The 17081-nt window shown below is 52.4% G+C and overlaps 1 protein-coding gene across 2 annotated transcripts in view; it reads right to left on the bottom strand.

Moving 5' to 3' along the window:
- Positions 1-16413, bottom strand: part of PRRX1 (paired related homeobox 1) — a 32704-nt gene extending 16291 nt beyond the window's left edge. The window contains exon 1 of one of the 2 annotated variants that reach the window (XM_085231225.1): positions 15858-16413. In XM_085231225.1, the coding sequence (XP_085087351.1) occupies positions 15858-16098 (241 nt within the window). In that variant the 5' untranslated portion in view covers positions 16099-16413. The remainder of the gene's footprint in view (positions 1-15857) is intronic. The other variant, XM_085231223.1, reaches the window with a different exon arrangement.
- Positions 16414-17081: the final 668 nt, after the last annotated feature.

Raw genomic sequence — 17081 nt, 5'->3', positions numbered from 1 at the left:
CTACTGGGGGTCAGGCGATGTTTTCCATGCCCTCAGGGCCCCACTCAACACAGCACTTAAGGGCAGGCTGAAGACCATCCCCCTCCAGCCTCCAAACGATAATGGGATGAGGGCTTCTGCTCCATGCTGGAGCCCTCCTGAAATCAGTAAATGACTTTCAGCCAGACTTAAGTTCTTGAAGGTCGTTAGAGTATGTTAAACAGATTTCTACATCGCCGGAGGCCCTTGCAATGAGCTAGAGAAACACGTGTCAGAACTGCACCTCCGTTTCCTTCCTTGCTTTGCCTCCCCCATCCATTTAGACATTCTGCTCTCTGAGGACACATTCTGACGCTTCATTCACAGCACTTACAGGGGCGTGGACAACAAGGAAGTCACTTCAAACTAAACCAGAAATAGGTCATATCACAATTGCGATCACAATCATAATCAAAACTACTTTGGGCACATTGCATAAACACAGACAGCAGCTCATCATCTGGATGTAGGCAAGCAGCAGTGGGATGGGCTTCTCACTCTGCTCCACCAACTACATCCCTCAAGAGGGCTTCTGAAGCCACCCCACCCCGAGGCAAGAAAGCTCATCTGCTCCCAGAAATCTCAAGAGCCTTCGACTTCACTTGGGCAATCTCCACCCAGTTGCAGGAATAAACACATCAGTCCATGGCTTCCTCGTCATGCAGCTCTCCATACAGCTCCTGGAAATAGGCACTGGGATGGAGGCCACAGCTCAGGCTACCTCCTGCCAGACGAGGTCCCTGCCTCGTGCTGAAAATGTTGAGATGGGACTGGTTGCATGGAGTGTAACAAAGATCAGAGCATCCAAAGATCTACGGATCCAGCTCAGAGAGAGCTAAAACAGAATGGTCTGATCTGCAATAGGTCCTCTTTTTCTTGTAAACGCAGCTCATTAAATGTTTGCTGGAAAAACAGAAAAGCATTTTCCACTGAGAAGGGGACATCCAAGAAAAGCCCTTTTGGACATAAATTGGCAAAAGGCTGCCGAGCATTTATCTTCGGCATAGAATGTGCTCTGTCAGGAGGGCTGTAACTAACAATATGCTGAAAAACATGCCACAGACTTCCACTGTATTTTATTTGGCGCAAAGGGGTTATTCCTCAGCACAAAGTATTTGCAACTGGCATTGGTTAAACAAGAAATTACAACCTTCAAAAGATCCATTTAGCGTCGGCTGCAAAAGTACGGAATTTGCCATCGGCTTCGATGACAACAGACTGTGCCATGAACATGCCTGGCTACGATGCTCAGTGCAAGCTGCCAGTTCAGCAGGGCTCCAGGAGCTTCCTGCCCCTGCTCAGGAGGATACCACCAGTTTTAGGACAGTGATATCCCTGTCCCCAAACCTCATGCGGCTGCTGACTTCAGCCACCAGGCTCAAGGCACTGCAAGCTGATTTCCACGAGGACCAGCAAAGCCAATGGGGAAATGGCTCTGGTCAGGCTGGGAAGAATCTCTAAGCCACAGCTCAAGTCAACACCACAGATAGATCCAAGGATGAGGAACTGAATTAATGGGTCACTTGGTCACCATGTGGCACCTGGGGTAGGAAGGGGGGGGAGGGGGAGTCCCATTACCCCCAGCAGCTGCCCCTGGTGCTGCCAAGTGGCATCCCAGGACAGGAGATGGTCACATGTCCCTATCCCACAGGGTCACCCCCACCTCTCCATGCAGAGGAAGAAGCTCTGCCAGCATACTCCCCGGACCCCAAACCTTTTTCCATTCCTGTTTGCTGAATGCTCCAGAAAAGGAAACCTCAGAGGCCTTCCTGGTGTTTGCTTTGCACAAGCACCTTGCCTTTGTGGGGTGCACGTACTGAAGGGAGAGGGTGACTGTCCCCCAGCAGCCTAGTGCTATCTTGAATTGGCCCAGAGAAAGTAACAGAGCTTCTGGGTTCAAAACGAGTCTCCACATCAGCTGTCAAGAGTGAACTCTGCACAGTTCAACCTAACTCAGTGCTCTTGCTGCAAGCCCAGTGTCCACTCAGTGAGCTGTGAAGCGCTGCTGTTGTGAAGCGCTCTGCAGGAACTTTACTGCTTCCTTCCCAGCGCCAGTGCAGCTACAGCAGACATACAAAGACAGGGTTTTATTGGGCAAAAGCCCTTAGTTTACCTTGCTCTGGCAAGGTATTCAACCATTCACCAAATTTCTGCACGAGAAGGGAAAATGAAAGCTTTTGCATTGTTGCAGCCCACGGCAGTGAGCAGGCCATGTGCTGCCCAGCACTGTGGTGTCTGCAGCCTTCAGATTAACTCTTGCTCTCGTGCTCCTTCCAACTAGGAGCTTTCACTTGGCTCCAGATGAAGTACAGCCTGCAAACCTGCTCTGGGCTGGGGTGGAGGAGCTGGCATCAGTTGGCTCCAGGTGCCACCCAACATCACTCGCATGGGGAAAAAATGGTCACAACACGACCAGCCTAAAAGTTCATGGGCAGCAAGCTGGATGCTCCCAGGATCTGCAACCTAAAAAGGTAAATAAAAGAATAAAGAGTCATGATCAAGCAAAGACACACGGATCTGGAGAGTGTATTTGGGTCTCACTGTACCAGCATGGCACTCGTAAGTGACAGCCCTCCCATAAAGAATTTCTGACCGATTCTGGAGCCTTCTCCTCCCCTTTCATCAGACAAAAAATAATTCACATTTTCTCTCCCAACACAGTCTTGCAAGCCAATATTGCCTAATGATTGCACTGAAATCCCTTCCAGCACCTGATGGGAAGAAATGCATCAAGCTGCACGTCACCCACTGCCATAGGCTTGCACCGGAGCGAGCGCCAGCAGCATGCCAAGGACACAGAGACTGCTCTTTGCACAGACACTGCTTTTACTCTGCAGATAGTTTAAGTGCCCCTGATGAATAGAGATGCTTTCATGAATCAAAAGCAAGAGGAAAAAAAGAAAAACCAAAAAACAACCCAACCCAAGTCATCACATAAATTAAACCCAGGAAATATTCTGACCAAATCTGCTCCCAGCATTAGGAGGACTCTAAGAGAAGCAGATGAAAAGCTCCTATTAAGTTGGAGAATTCATCTCCTCATCGCTGCTGAAGGATGGATGGGTTGCTAAAACAAATATTACATTTCATTCTGGCTTACAGCACTCTGATCTTGCATTACACGAACAGGGGAAGCAAAATGCTCCCAATGATCGTCATTCACACGCAAATGAATTCAGGTCTTCCTTTTGCCAGAGCTGCCATGAGACACATGGGTTTCTCCCACAGACCTCTCTGCTGTTGGATATTTGTTCTACACTAATCCTGGCAGTTTTAATGGACCTATCACCCTGGCACAGAGTAATAAAACACTAAATCACAGAATTGTAGGGGTTGGAAGGTACCTCTGGAGACCATCTAGTCCAACCACCCTGCTAAAGCAGGTTGCCTACAGTAGGTTGCACAGGAAAATGCCTATGTAGGTCTTGAATATCTCTAGAGGAGACTCCACCACCTCCCTGGGCAGCCTGTTCCAGGGCTCTGTCACCCTCAAAGCAAAGAAGTTCTTTCTTGTGTTCAGTTGTGTTCCACTTTGTGGCTATTGCCTGTTGCTGGGCACCACCAAAAAGAGCCTGGCCCCATCCACCTGATGTCCATCATAGAGATATTGGTAAGCACTGATCAGATCCCCATTCTGTTTTCTGCAGGCTGAACAGCCCCAGGTCTCCCAGCCTCTCAAACCATCTCCCCCCTCTTGGGCACAAGCTGCATCTTTCCCTCGTTACAGCTTACAGCTCAGGTCTGAATCCCAACATCTCTTTCCATTTTGGGATACCCTCACAGCTCTTGCTCACAGCAACACCCCAAATGATGGGTGCCCAACCGACCCCAACCACCTGCAGAGCTGCACCACTGGCACTGCCTGGAATGGGCCAGGCTGTCCCAAAACAGTGCAGAGCCCCTGCAACGGACCCTGGCACCTGAGACCTTGCTGCTCCATGCCATGCTGCAGAAAGACCAGTCAACCCCATCTTCAATGGGACATGAAGAATGGACAAGGCTGTGGGACCCGGTGCAGACAAGCTACTTTCAAACCAAAAATTGATAATAACTTAAAGAAAAAGCAGGTAATGCTGTCAGAAAACCCCACTGAAGACCTCCAGCCTCTCTCTGCTCTCCCTCCCCACTGCTCCCAGTCCTGGCTGAGCTCAAGGCAGGCCGTGCCTTGCCACATCAGAGCAACACAAGCTGAAAAAGGGTCTCAATCCTCTGGAGCACCTACAACACAGGACATCCTCTCCATGGAGATGCGCTGTGTGAGCCTGGCCCCCACCACCAGGACACCAAAGCCAATGTGCAGAGTATGATGGGGGAGAGCCAGCAATGGAAGGGAAGATGCCTCTCAGCGGAGCTCGGACACGATGTGTGCTACATCCCTTACTGCCTCGATGGCTTTAGAGTCATTGGCTAACTTCAACCGCAATTTGAGAACAACACGAACTGCAGAGGTAACCCCTACAGCTTCCAAAATCCGGTAGCCTGGTACAAATGAAGAGATCTAACGCACCCGGCTCCTGCAACCCACACCGTCCGCCCACATTTCCTTCCCTTTCCCTGCTGCCTCGGCGCATTCCTGTAGGCTCGGACCAGTAGATGGCACCAGAATAACAGCAAAGCCCCTCTGGTTCTGCATTAGCAGCAACAACATCCCCGAATGCAGACTGGGCAGTGGTACCAGCTCCTGCTGGGTGGGCATTTTCCCCTAGGACAGACCTGCCTCCTTTTGCACACACAGGGCACCCTGAAGATCTGGGAGAAACTCAGAGACCTTCTAACTCTTCACACCCAGGACTTACTTCAGAACTCAGTCCAGTAACATTTTAAGAGGAGTTAGATTATTTTGACCTTTCCCCTCTCCCTACTATCAATCATAGCCCAGTGAAGTGCAATTCCTCCAAACTGTCTTCCAACCATTTCTCAGCACGTTTTTCTTACTGGTCCTTTTAGGAACACATTTGGAAACCGCAGTGCCTGAATCCTCCTTGGCCAACAGCGCACAGCTGTGAGCGCTGGGCAACACCTACTGGGTCGGGATGGCTCCAGTCCCTGCAGGCTGGAGGGATGGATGGTGGGGCAGAGGGTGAGAGGTAGGGCTGTGCACTGTGAACACTCCCAAGCACCCACCTCTCCCCTGCTCTTTGGTAATTCCCGGTTTTGGTGAGCTCCTCCCTGGTTGGCAACAAGCAAACACAAAATGGAGGGAAGTGGGCAGCGAGGGATGGCTCTGACTGCTGTCACCACTGCTCCTTGTGCTCAGTGCCAGCCCTGTGCAGCTGTCTCTGACCCTTCCAGGGAGCTCAGCCCACCAATTCAGAGCCCCTCTGCCCCTAGATGATACTGAGTGTGCTTCTCCCCCTCCATCCCATTGATTAGATTTGCAGCTCTCCCTGTTTTCCTCATTTTACCCAAAGCCAACTGCGTTGTGATTGTAAGAGATGCTGCTCACACAGACTCTCCAACTTGGCCAGGAACACCAGAAATCTTCTGCAACTGCCTATTTTCTTCAGAGCCTCAGTCAAGTCTGAAGAGGTCCCAAAATACAAGATCAAGTCAGGCCCTTCCATCGCCTGATGTTCACCCTTTGTGGCTCTGGAGAGGTTTTCCTATCTCTGCTATTCGTAACAGTGGGACTTTGGAAAGGGGATTGTCCTACAAGTGAGCATGGCAGCTGCTTCACATAAGGGCCCGAGTTACGATCAGCGATGAGGACACGTTTTTTCTTTTGTTCCTCACTATGTTTTGCTCCAAACCTGTAAACAGTTTTGCACCGCGTGGATCTGCATTCTCCATCTGGTCCTATGATCTGATTTCCTGGCAGGAATACCCCTGACATGGAATCACACAGGAATGCTGCAGCACATCCCTCCATCTCCCAGCCAGAACAGAGCTGCTTGGCCCACTGGGGTCTGTGACCCAGCCACAGCATCTCACCCAGTTACCCAATTGCAAGACCAGTGACTTGCATCTTCCAAAAGGGCTTCCAGGCCTTTGTAGTTGGAGAAGCCAACGCTCTCTTTTCTACTTAGTTCTAGTGACTACATCACATTGTAAAAAAAAATAAATGTGTTTTCTGCCTCCTCTGAATGCTCGTCTGGCTTTTGCTCACAGCCCCTGGCTCTTGTTCTATCTTCTTCTGATGGATTAAAGAGAAAACAAAGAACTCTTCCTAGAGAGTCATGGAAAGAGGGATTCAAACCCAGCATCGCAAGCGTCTGGAATGGCTCTTGTCAACACACTGAATGAGAAGGAAAGGGATATGTAACACAAGCAAAAGCCAGCAGGGATGGGGAAACCCAGTGGAGAGCAAAGCCCTGCTGAGGCAGCCTGTGGCCAGAGGGGCTGGGGCACGAGAAGCCCATCACTGCGAGTAAGCCACGGCTCTGCACCCAGTCCTGCAATGAACACTGCAACTTTGTTGGCCAGCACAGGCAGAGTACCAGGCTAAGAAGATGTGTGGTTGCCTGCTGAAGTCCCAGTATCACTGTAACGTGGGGCAAGGACATCCAAGAGACCCTAGGGCAGGATCAGCTATATGATATTCAGTCCTTCAGATGTCTGTCTTCAGCAGATCTTCACTTGGGGTCTCCACAGAATCCTCCCATCATCTCTCCCAGGGCTTCCTTACCCTGACTAGGGCTGGGAGGACCCCTCCTGCTGCAATACCTGCATGCACCTGAAGATCAGTCTATACCCGCCTTGAATGTATTTGAAGGCTGTTCTCCTGTCATCTTTTGCCCTCAAGTACTTCTTTCCTCCTAGACCATGGGTTCTGCAGCTCTCCTTACTGCTTTCTCTCTCTGGACTTTTCACTTAGTTGGTGCCTTTGACACTCAGCGAGCACAAGTGGAGCCAAGCACAAGAGAACACTCCATAAGTGAAGCAGAACAACAGGTGATGCCAGGGGATGAAAAACATCTGCCTCACCTCATAAAGATGCAGCTCTTGCATTGAGCTGGAGAGTTGGTCTGATGATTCACAAAGGGCACAGAGCCACAGCACTCCTTACACCAGATTCATACCCCTCTATAGAGGCAGCAGGTTGATAGCTCCCTCGCTGCCTTCTTACATGGCACTGTGCATTAAGGCTCGGACCATGGCTTGGAGGAAACATCTGCTCCATAAGCCTCACAGAGAAACAAGAGTGATTGCTTTCCTTTGGGGTGAGTGCCAATCCCTGGCTAGGAGCCACTGGTGTGGATGGGACCAATCCATCTTGCTGGGCATCACAGCCAGACCTCACCCCATGTACAATGATGCACACCCTGTGCCACACAGAAGAAGGGTTCACACTGAACAAGCCATTAGTCAGCAACGTGGGGTTCTGCATTCTTCTCCAGGCCCCTCATTTTCCTGAGGAGAATGCCTCAGAAAACCCAGTGGGGGGGAAGAGGAATTCACAGTTCCCTTCCAAAGAGCAGTCTTTTGTTTGTTTGATCATTTTTTTAAATGATCAAGTAACTTGTGAATACAATTTCTGATGATTCTCACATCCTCCCAGCTGGAGAATGGTTCATGAACAGGCTCCAAACTCTGTAAATGAGCTTGTTAGTCATAAGCCTTCAAACAGGCTTGATAAACAACTTTCAGCCCGCAGGATATTCATCAACCATTCTGTCTGCCTGGTCTCCTGACACTAATTTATTATTTACAGTGAGAGATCCCTCTCCTAAATCACAGGTGATTGTTTCTCTTCACTGATTAGCTGTTTCTTTGTGGGATTTTTTTTTTGTTTTTTAAAGGAGAAACAATGAAAACCAAATCACAAACAAGCAACGCATAGCAAACTCTTATTCCGGAGCAATTCCATTTAGTTTCCACGAGACACATCAGAGTCCAAATGAAACAAACTGTAAGCAAAGATCTTTTTGGCCCAACCTTCCAGACCAGGCAATAGCCAAGAAAAAGAGCGTGATCATCCCAATGGGCTGCTGGGAATTTCTGTTGGATACCAGGTGCTCCTTGCATCCTCTGGGCTCAAGGAGAGCCCAACCATCTCATGGTGTTCAGCAGAGCTGAGCCCGAGGAGTGGGGTGGGTTCAGGTGTAGCTGGGCTCAAAGCAGGCTCCCTGCAGGAATGAACTTGCTGGAAGTTGCTCTGGTTCATGGAAAGGGATCTCCTTAGCTAATCAGCTAATTAAGAAAGAAGGTGGTCAACTGCAGAGATGGAGGGAAATTAAATAACAACTAGCTGGGGAGGAGATACAAAGGGAAGAGAATATTCCCAAATCATTGTTAAAGCCAAGCTCTCATATACCACCTATCCCACAGATCTCAAAGCCCCTTATTAAGACGTTGGGATCATGACCCACTTATATGGGCAGGGAAACTGAGCACAAACAGGTGAACTTGGCCAAGATACTGCAGCAAGAACACAGGAAAAAGGCATAAATGCTGCACTAAGGAATTTTGGAGCAATATAAAACTGGGTCACACCTACTGACACCGGGCAGGAAGAATCACACCAAAAAACATTTTCTATTTAGATTTTGGGTGCAAGCCCAGTACCAGCACAAAATCTGTACCTTACAAACCCCAAGCAGAGCAGCCCCATGCAGTCTGGGGACTGCACAGAACAGACCAACACCCTCTCTGAAAGGCTGCCTTTCATGTGAACACAAAATCCAGACCTATGGTTCCACCACCTTAGGTCCCCAGAGTGCAGAATCCCATCAGCACTCAGGTGAAGGAAGTAGGATGCAGAGATCAGTTTCAACCCTGTCCTGAAAGCTTTTGTTTCTCTCTCACTGCAAAATCTCTGCCACCTTTGCTCGCCTATCCTCAAGCACTTTGGAGCAGACAGGCTGCACTACCAGCCTGGGTGTGCAGATGGACTTCCCAGAGCCAAATTGAACAAGCAGGCTTAGGGAAGAGACACAGAACATCCACCAACTCCCTCTATCACTGTCAGCATGAGAGTGACCCATCCCAAGAAAGGACTTGACGCTGGGTTCCCAAACCTCTGTGCTGCTCCCTTCATGGGTTTCATGGGTGACAGTCACCAAGGTGCCATGCAGAACCATTACAGCCCAGCACCTTTCTCCACCCAAGTCCAACCCATCCCCACAGAACCCTGACTGCTAAGCTGAAGCTGAGAAGCAGCAGCTCTTCAAAAGCTGCAACCACAATTCTTTTTCCTAAATACGGGTCGTATTAGTGATGCTTCCAAAAAGCAGATGATTTCCAGAAGCGCTGAGCAGGTCTTTACAGCTTCACCAGCTCACCACCCTCAAACACAATGGAAACAAGAGCAAAGCACAGACTAGCACAGCTCCCCATGGGCTAAAAAACCTCCTTGATCATGACTGGTCTGGCATCTACACGGGCTACAGGACAGGGCTGGGAGCAGCCCGGACCCTTCCCCACAACACCAAGGCACCCTGCTTTGTTCCCAGCGCTGCCGCTCTCCTCAGGTCAGGATGCCATGTTCCCTCTCCATGCTGGAAATTTCATCTTGCCCCCAGACACACAGGGCCAAGGATAGATTTGCTTTTCCTTTGGTCAAGGAGGCCACCGGAGAATTCATCAGCTGGTGAGCTCCTTGTCCTCAGGTCCTGATGAATTCCAGCTCTCGGTGCAAAAGCAGTTGTGTTGCCTGAGCAGCCCGTGGCAATGAGGAGAGGGCCTCGGGCAGAGAGCAAGTGGCTCTTTGGACATCAGCCCTGCCCAACAGTCTTGCTGACTGACTGCAGTTTCTCCTGTCGGAAAATGCCTCCAGCCAGAAAATGGGGAAAATTTAGGTGAAATATGAACTGGACGCCACGATAGGATGTAGTGACTTGTTAACAGCACAGCTGGCTCCCCTCACCTCTCTGCTCTCCTTCCCTTCCAGGAACACATGGCACCAGGAGGTCCCGGGCACAGCAAATCCAGACTGTCTGGGACAGTGCTGTAAGCACTGCTATAACCTTTCCTTAGCCTCTGCAGTGAGAGAGGCGCCCAGAAAGCTACGTAAGCTGAAATAGATGAAGGCTGGCTTGCTCATCACACTCTCCTCCCGGCTTCGGCCCTGCAGACGCCAGGCGTTCCGCTGCAGGAGGCCATCCCAGCTCCAGCACCGCTCCCAGCCCAGCCAGCGTCCTCCGGACGCTCTCATTCTGGGGAAATTTGTCTCTGAGTAACACTGCAGTGGTCCCAATGGACGTGCAGTAAGCTCCATCCCCACATCAGGGCGCCTTCCACGGGGGCCCAGCAGAAAGTGCAGGAAGAGAAACGATACCTTCTGTGGCTGTGGTAGAGCAGAGGCAGGCAGGAAGGGAAATGGCAGGACAGGCACATGTCACACACCGACGCACCAAGGGACAACCAGCAAACTGAGGTACTGGAGGACTTCAGAGCCCTGGCTGTCACAACATGGAGTGACAAAGCACAAACCCCTGCAGACCCAGAAGAGCGGGTGGCAATGGGGTCTACATTCACAGGCTTCAAGCCATAGAGTTTGTAACATAGTGCTGTTCAGAAGGTCTTTTCTGCACGGCCAGTGAGAGGTTGAATTCATACTCCTTCCCCTCAGTGGAGCATGACTGGGACTGAGGGCATTTCACATCCCTCAGAGATGGCAGCTCTCCCACCAGCTCCAGCCATCACGTCCACACCAACCATGCAACGCACCATCCTTGAAAGAACAAGACTGAAAACCTATGCTCTGTGCTGCACCACCTGTGCACAGGTTGAAACCTCTGTGTTCTGAGCATAAAGCCAGAAGGACAGTCCAGACAAAGTCAGAACAGAGTCCTGGACAGCAGCTCCTCAGCCAGGCCGTGGGGATTCTCACTTTGCTGCAGAGAAAGGGAGCAGGGTGGGGAACCAAAAGGCAGTGATTCATCCTCCCCAGAAACAGAGGCCCGAGGCTGGGATATTGTGACACTTGGTTATACTCGTGATGTGCTTCATTATGCAATGGAGGCCCAGCAGGAGTGCAGCTCCCTCAGGGCTACTTCATACGGGTTTCCAAAACGATTAAATATACCATAAACAACTTGTGACTGAGAATAAACACCTATAATCTCATCAAGCCATTCTGGAGATCTCAAAAACCACGGGAGTATATTCAGTCAGCAGGCAAAAAAAAAAAAAAAAAAGGGGGGGGGGGGGATAGGAAAGACCATTGCCTTGAAGGAATTATGATCCTGTAATTCTGTGCCTGCCTCGTCAGAGCACTCAGCTTTAAAACCTGCCAGATCCTCCTGCTCATGCTGTGTCCATGCTCTCTCCTACCCCAGGCTCCCTACCATCACTGGGTACACGTTGCACCAATGCAAAATGCACAAGGATGGTGCCCCTGAGTACAGACAGCAGTGCCTCATCTCTCCACAGAAATATTCCACCAGCCTCGAAAAAAGGTTTTTTTTTTTTGCATGACTCAAGGCTGCTGGTCAAGCCTCTAAACGCTAATACTCATCAATTGGCATAGGCATAAGCAGCCCATTGAATCGCATGCTATGACTTGTGTGAGTAAGGACTGCCCAAATTAACCTTGAGATAATATTTTCCCATGCGATCGCTGTTTTATATACCACCAAAAAGATAGAAAATGGAGTGGCTAACAGTAGAAACTCAGCACAGATGACAGAAAGCTGATGTTCGTTCAAAGCCTGCTGGAAGTTTAGACCAAACCTTTAAGCTTCTTTTTTACGAGACGTTTCAAAATCTCATCTTCATGGCACTGTTTTCATTACGTCAGGGGAGGGGGGGAATTAAAAAGAAAAAGAAGTAAAAACTTTCAGCGAAATCTTTTTCAAATTAAGGAGTTGGAAGCGTTTGCGGATGGGCTGCAAACACAAACTCCATCAGCAAATTAGGAGACCATGAGAACCAGGAAGCAAATCTGATTGCGATAAAACAAAGTGAAATGCAGAAATAAAAGCCTGGTTTTGTCCATCTAATGGAGGGCAGCGCAATCGGCACCCTCAGACCCACTCAGCTCCCTCCTTCACATTCACATGGCTTTCCACCCCTCTGTTAAAAATTGCCCATTTTTGTCCATTCTTTGCTTTCGTTTTATTTTTCTTCAAGGACTCTGCTTGTGACAGAGCCGCACTCGTGACTCTTGTAGGCAGACAGAAGATGGAGAAATCTACGTGAAAAAAAATGCTTTTCCAATTTCAAATCACACCATCCAAGGATGCAAGAAAAAATATCAAACAGTGGGCAATGCTTAACCAAATAATCACACACCAACCGGCCTGAGAGCAAAATGACAAAGCGGGCAGGCTCTGGGATGCCCGCCGCACTGCTGTTGTGCACAAAGATCAGTCCCGCAAGAAGCAGCGAGCTGCCCTAATTCTTTCAGGCAAACAGCCCAAAGGAGCACCTCAAAACGAGCACCCATCCCCAGTTTTTGCATGAGTGGCTGGGAGGGGAGGGCTGGGTTTGCGAAACTCATCCCCGGCGGCACCGTGGATGGATGCTCACCGCTGCCGCGCGGTTCAGGCTTCGCTTCGTTCATTTGCACAGTGAGCTCCTGCCTCCTGCCCATTCTTTGCCTATCTCAGTCTGAGCAGCTTCTGGGAATGAGGGCTGCATTTCACAAATGAAACAGCCCCTTCAGAGCTTCAAGAGAAAGCAAGTTTGTAAAAAAAAAACCCCACAGCCCTGCTGCTTTCTCCCCACGTACCTCAGCAGCGCCTGAACCGCTCTTCCCATTGCAAAGTAATGGCAGAGCTCTTCCTCTCCTTACAACATTCCCGATGGTTTTGGTTCTTTTTTCGCACAGGATGGGGAGGCACCAGGACACCAGATCAGCAAGAAAAGGAGAAACAATTCAACATACACACAAATCATTTTCTCTTCCTGCAGCACCTGCACCTGCTTTAATTAAAAAGGGGTGATTAACAGCACAAACAGCAGCCGTGCATCCTGCAGCTCGGGGTCCTGCCCGCCACAGCCGGCAATGAGACACGGAGGCAGAGGGCAGGAGCCCAGTTTTGGTGATGGAATCACTCCTGCCCTGGTTCATCCCTGCATCCCTGTACCCAGCAAGCTGCCTAAGCACAACCCATCCCCAGCAGCCTGACCTGGGCTGGAAGAGAAGCACAGCCCCAGGCTACCACCCCCTTGTATCCAAGAGAAATTAAGGGACAGTAATAACTCCAACATGCAGAAGCTGAGCACGTCCTGGATCAAAGTGGGGTTTATTCATTCCTCACAAGAGAACTGAGAGCACAACCAATTTTTCTTCTGCTGCTCCCTCTCCACACTGTTTTACGAGCCGTCAACAGTCACACTCAAACAAACAAACCAAAAAAAAAAAAAAAAAAAAAAGCAGATGGCAAACATGCCATCTCCAAAACAAACTGTTAGCTCCACAGCCCCATGCTCAGAGGACTGATCCTGCTCAGGACCACGAGCTCCGGGAACCCACCATCGGGCTCCTGCCACCACCAAAGGGCACTGTGTCCCTTTGCTAGGAAGCCCTGGGAGCCCTCCCTGCTGAACTGGGACGGCATTTCCATCCCAGCTTCGGTTGGTCTCGATGCAAACCCTGCTAGCAAACACGGTGCGGCTGTATCTATTGGGTGGTTTTACAACGAAGAGGAACTCAGCTCCCAGCTGCAGGGCAGCGGCACGAATGCTCACCATGCAGCTTTTCAGAGCTGCAATTTTAACTCAATGCAGCGATGGTTTTGCAGCATCACTGATGAAATCCTGTTACACGTTGACAGCTCTCCCCACACATATTACGATCTTAGCTATTCCCAGAGATGCTGTTTTCCCTTCTTTTCCAACAGGAAAAACGCTTTCCCCTCAACCCCTTCACAATGAATTAATGGTAATGTAGTTCCCCCCGTCCCGCAAGTCTGGATAAAACTTTGTCATCTCTGTGTCACCCAGCACTTTGGTTTGCTGCTACAGGTCGGGGCAGAACACAACAGCAGGCCAGCCGACTTTCCTCCAGATTAGTAGAACATTTTCAGTACGCCGTACTTCAGTACATCCCGCAGTATCTCCAAGCAGCTTTTCCCTTCTTGTCCTCAGTTACACATAATAACAGAGCTCGGCGTTGGCTGTCCTGCTGAACCAGCTCTCATTTTGCACCGTGCTCTCACACAGTCCTTTCCCGCACACACAGCAGAACACTCTGCAGGTGGGGAAACTGAGGCACGGAGTAGCACTGGGGCTGCTAAACACATCAGTGAAACAGCCACGCAGCCCAGATGACAGCTCTGCCCAAGGAGACAGAGAGGATTTATCCATGCTATTATTTTCGGCTTGCTTTAAAATACTTCTAAAACTTCCTAATTCGCTGCAACGGCATCCAAGCTTTTACATCATTTGGAGAATCCCTGATTGACTTCGAAGGGCAGTTTGCCCCCTGCTCGGCATTGCTGGATGGGCAGCACATCCCTGGACCGGGATATGGAGTGTTCAATGTTCTGAGAGCAACGTGGGCAGCAGGGGAATGCAGCCCCTCTGCTCCAAGCTGAACTCAGCAGCGGGAAGCACCACGAGCAACCCGGGGCCCAGTTAAATACCATCAACGAAACTGGGGGCAAAAACAAGGAGGGAAAAAAGAGCTGTTGGCAGAACTCGTTGCTTATCTCGCGGGTCGCCCGGCCGCAGCCTGGCAGGACAGGAGCCGAACCACAGGACAGCGGCGATCGCTGCCGCCCTGACCCACTGAACGCACACTTTTAGGGCCAGAAAATGCATTTTGCGGCTCTCAGGAAGGAAAGTTTTTAAAGCGGTTTCCCAGCGGCGCTCGATTCGCTCCCGTCCCCGCCGCAAAGGAAAAGCCGCCCCGGGACGCTGCCTCTCAGCCGGACAGAAGCGGTCACCGCGCTGAAGCCCGGGGGGTCTCACGTTGGGGAAACGCCGTTTTTTGGGAGCGTTACCCCTTCGTCAGCCCCGCCCGGGGAAGCCGAGAAAAGCCGGGTCGGGGCGGCGGAGGTGGCTGCGGGGTGTGGGCCGGCTCCGAGCACCCAGCGGAAAGTCAGCGATGGGCCGGGGGGGCACAGGAGGAGGCTTCCCTACAGCCGGGGATGGGTGGCGGTCCCGCTGGCCCGGTCCGTGCTGGCACCGCGACGGTGCCGCTCGCTTATTTACGGCGGCCGCCAGCGAGAGGCAAAAAAAAACAAAACAAAAAAAAAAAAAAAAAAAAACACCACAAAAAAAACGAAAAGGAACGAAAACCGTGATTTTCGTTTTTCCTTTCTCGTTTTTTTCGCCTCTCGCTGGCGGCCCGGCTGATCTCGGAGCGGAGGGGGGAATTCTCACCGGGAGCCCTCGGAAGGGATCCCGCGTCCTTGGCTGTGCTCCCCGCAGCGGCTGCCGCCAGACCCGACCCACAACGAAAAACGCATCCAGGGTGCATTTCTAACCGAAACGAGGAGGGGAACGGCAGAGGGACTTGCACACCTACCTCACCCCAGTCTTCCGCGGCTCTCCCGTAGCACAGCGCTGCGCTTGGAAAATACCGCGCAAGCTTGTGCGCCTTCTCCGCAGCCCTACTGCGGCCCTTTAGGACGGGCTGCCCTGCCCCATCCCCTACCCCACGCCCGGGGGTTGCAGGGGCCCGCAGCAGGCGGCTCCGGGAGAAGCGGGACTCGGCGAGGAGGCGGCTTCGCTTTGCGACCACGCACGGAACCACGGCGCTGCGCGCAGAGCTCCGAGCTGCGGCCGGCTCCGATGGGACGGGCGATGGATGGACGGATAGACGGGTAGCGGATGGACGGACGGAGGCACGGATGGAGAGATGGATGGACGGAGAGAGAGAGGGAGGAATGACGGATGCTCTGCCCCGACCCCATCCCGCTCAGCCCCGCGCTCTGCCCCGACCCTGCCGCGCCGCTCCCCGGTTCTGCTCGGTTCCCCAAGCGGCGGCGGGCTGTCCCCGCACTTACTGTCCTGCTGCGGAGTGTCGCTGCCGCTGGTCAGCCCGGGGGACTCCAACAAGCTCCTGCCAGGCTCGCCGCCGCCCTCGTCCCCCTGCGCGGCCACCATGTCGCCCGCCTCCTCCAGGTCCAGCAGGTGACTCACGGAAAAGTTCTTCTTGGCTTGTAAATTGTCCAGGCCGGCGGGGCCGTCGAGGCGGGCTGGCAGCAGGGCCTGCCTCTCCATGGCGTGGGCATAGCTGGACGCCATGGTGCCGACCGGGGGCTTTTCTGCCCTCGCCCCCCCGGCGCCCACAGCCCCCGCTCCCCCCCCCAGCCGCCGGCCCTTCGAGGGGGGAAGCGCACGGCCCGAGGGCGGGGGGAACGGGGACCCGACGGCGTGGGGCGGCTGGAAGGAAAGCCCAAAGGAGAGCCGCTAGGGTCGGCCTTAAAACATGCCGGAGGGAAGAGAGAGGCCGGCTCGGGGCGCCGGGAGCTGCCGCCGGCCGGGAAGAGAACGATGGCTGTGGGGCGGCTGGGGCGGGTGCGCCCCGTCCCTCCGCCTCCCCGCCCGGCCGCTCCGCTCCCCTCCCCTCCTCCTTCTCCTCCCTCCGCCCCTCCGGGCCGCACTTCAAACGGCGGGGGCGGCCCCGCCGGGTACCCGGGGAGGGCGGCCTTGCCGGGACGTGGCACCGGAGCGGGGCCCCCCACCCCCGGCCGGGATGAGCGGCGGCTGCGGGGGGCACCGGGCAGGACCCCCCCCCCCCCAGTCCTCAGGTTGGGGGAGAAGCGGTTCTCAGTCCTCTTTAGAGGGGTGCGAGGGTGGGTGTGGGGGTATGGTCAGCGGGAAAAGAGGTGGGTACGGCCCTGGGGGGAGCAGAAAGAAAGGGTGAAAACGAGAAATACAGATGAAAGAGTGATAGAAATGGGAGAGAGAAGAGAGGGGAAGAAAAAGCGCAACAAAACTAAGAAACAAGGCAAGAAGTAGCAAAAGAAGAAAAAAAAAAAGCAAAATAGAAGCAGAAAAAAAGACCCAACAACAGTCAGACCAAAAAGCAAAAGAGCAAAGGAGACTGAAAGATAGGAGGAGGACCCTCAGAGCTCTGCAGCCAGCAAGCCAAGGTCCCAGCAGGTCCTGGTGACGCAGACAAGCAGAAGGACAGGCAGTGCTCAGCCTTTACAGCAGGGCCCGAGGACAGCCTGGTGGGTGCAGAGAGGGGAGCGGGTGCTGGCACGCTCCCACTGGGCCCCCAA

Source organism: Meleagris gallopavo, chromosome 10 (genome assembly GCF_905368555.1).
Source record: "Meleagris gallopavo chromosome 10, MGAL_WU_HG_1.1, whole genome shotgun sequence".
Taxonomy (NCBI): domain Eukaryota; kingdom Metazoa; phylum Chordata; class Aves; order Galliformes; family Phasianidae; genus Meleagris; species Meleagris gallopavo.
The sequence above is the reverse complement of the archived record's forward strand: the minus strand, read 5'-3'. Positions and strand labels throughout refer to the sequence as shown.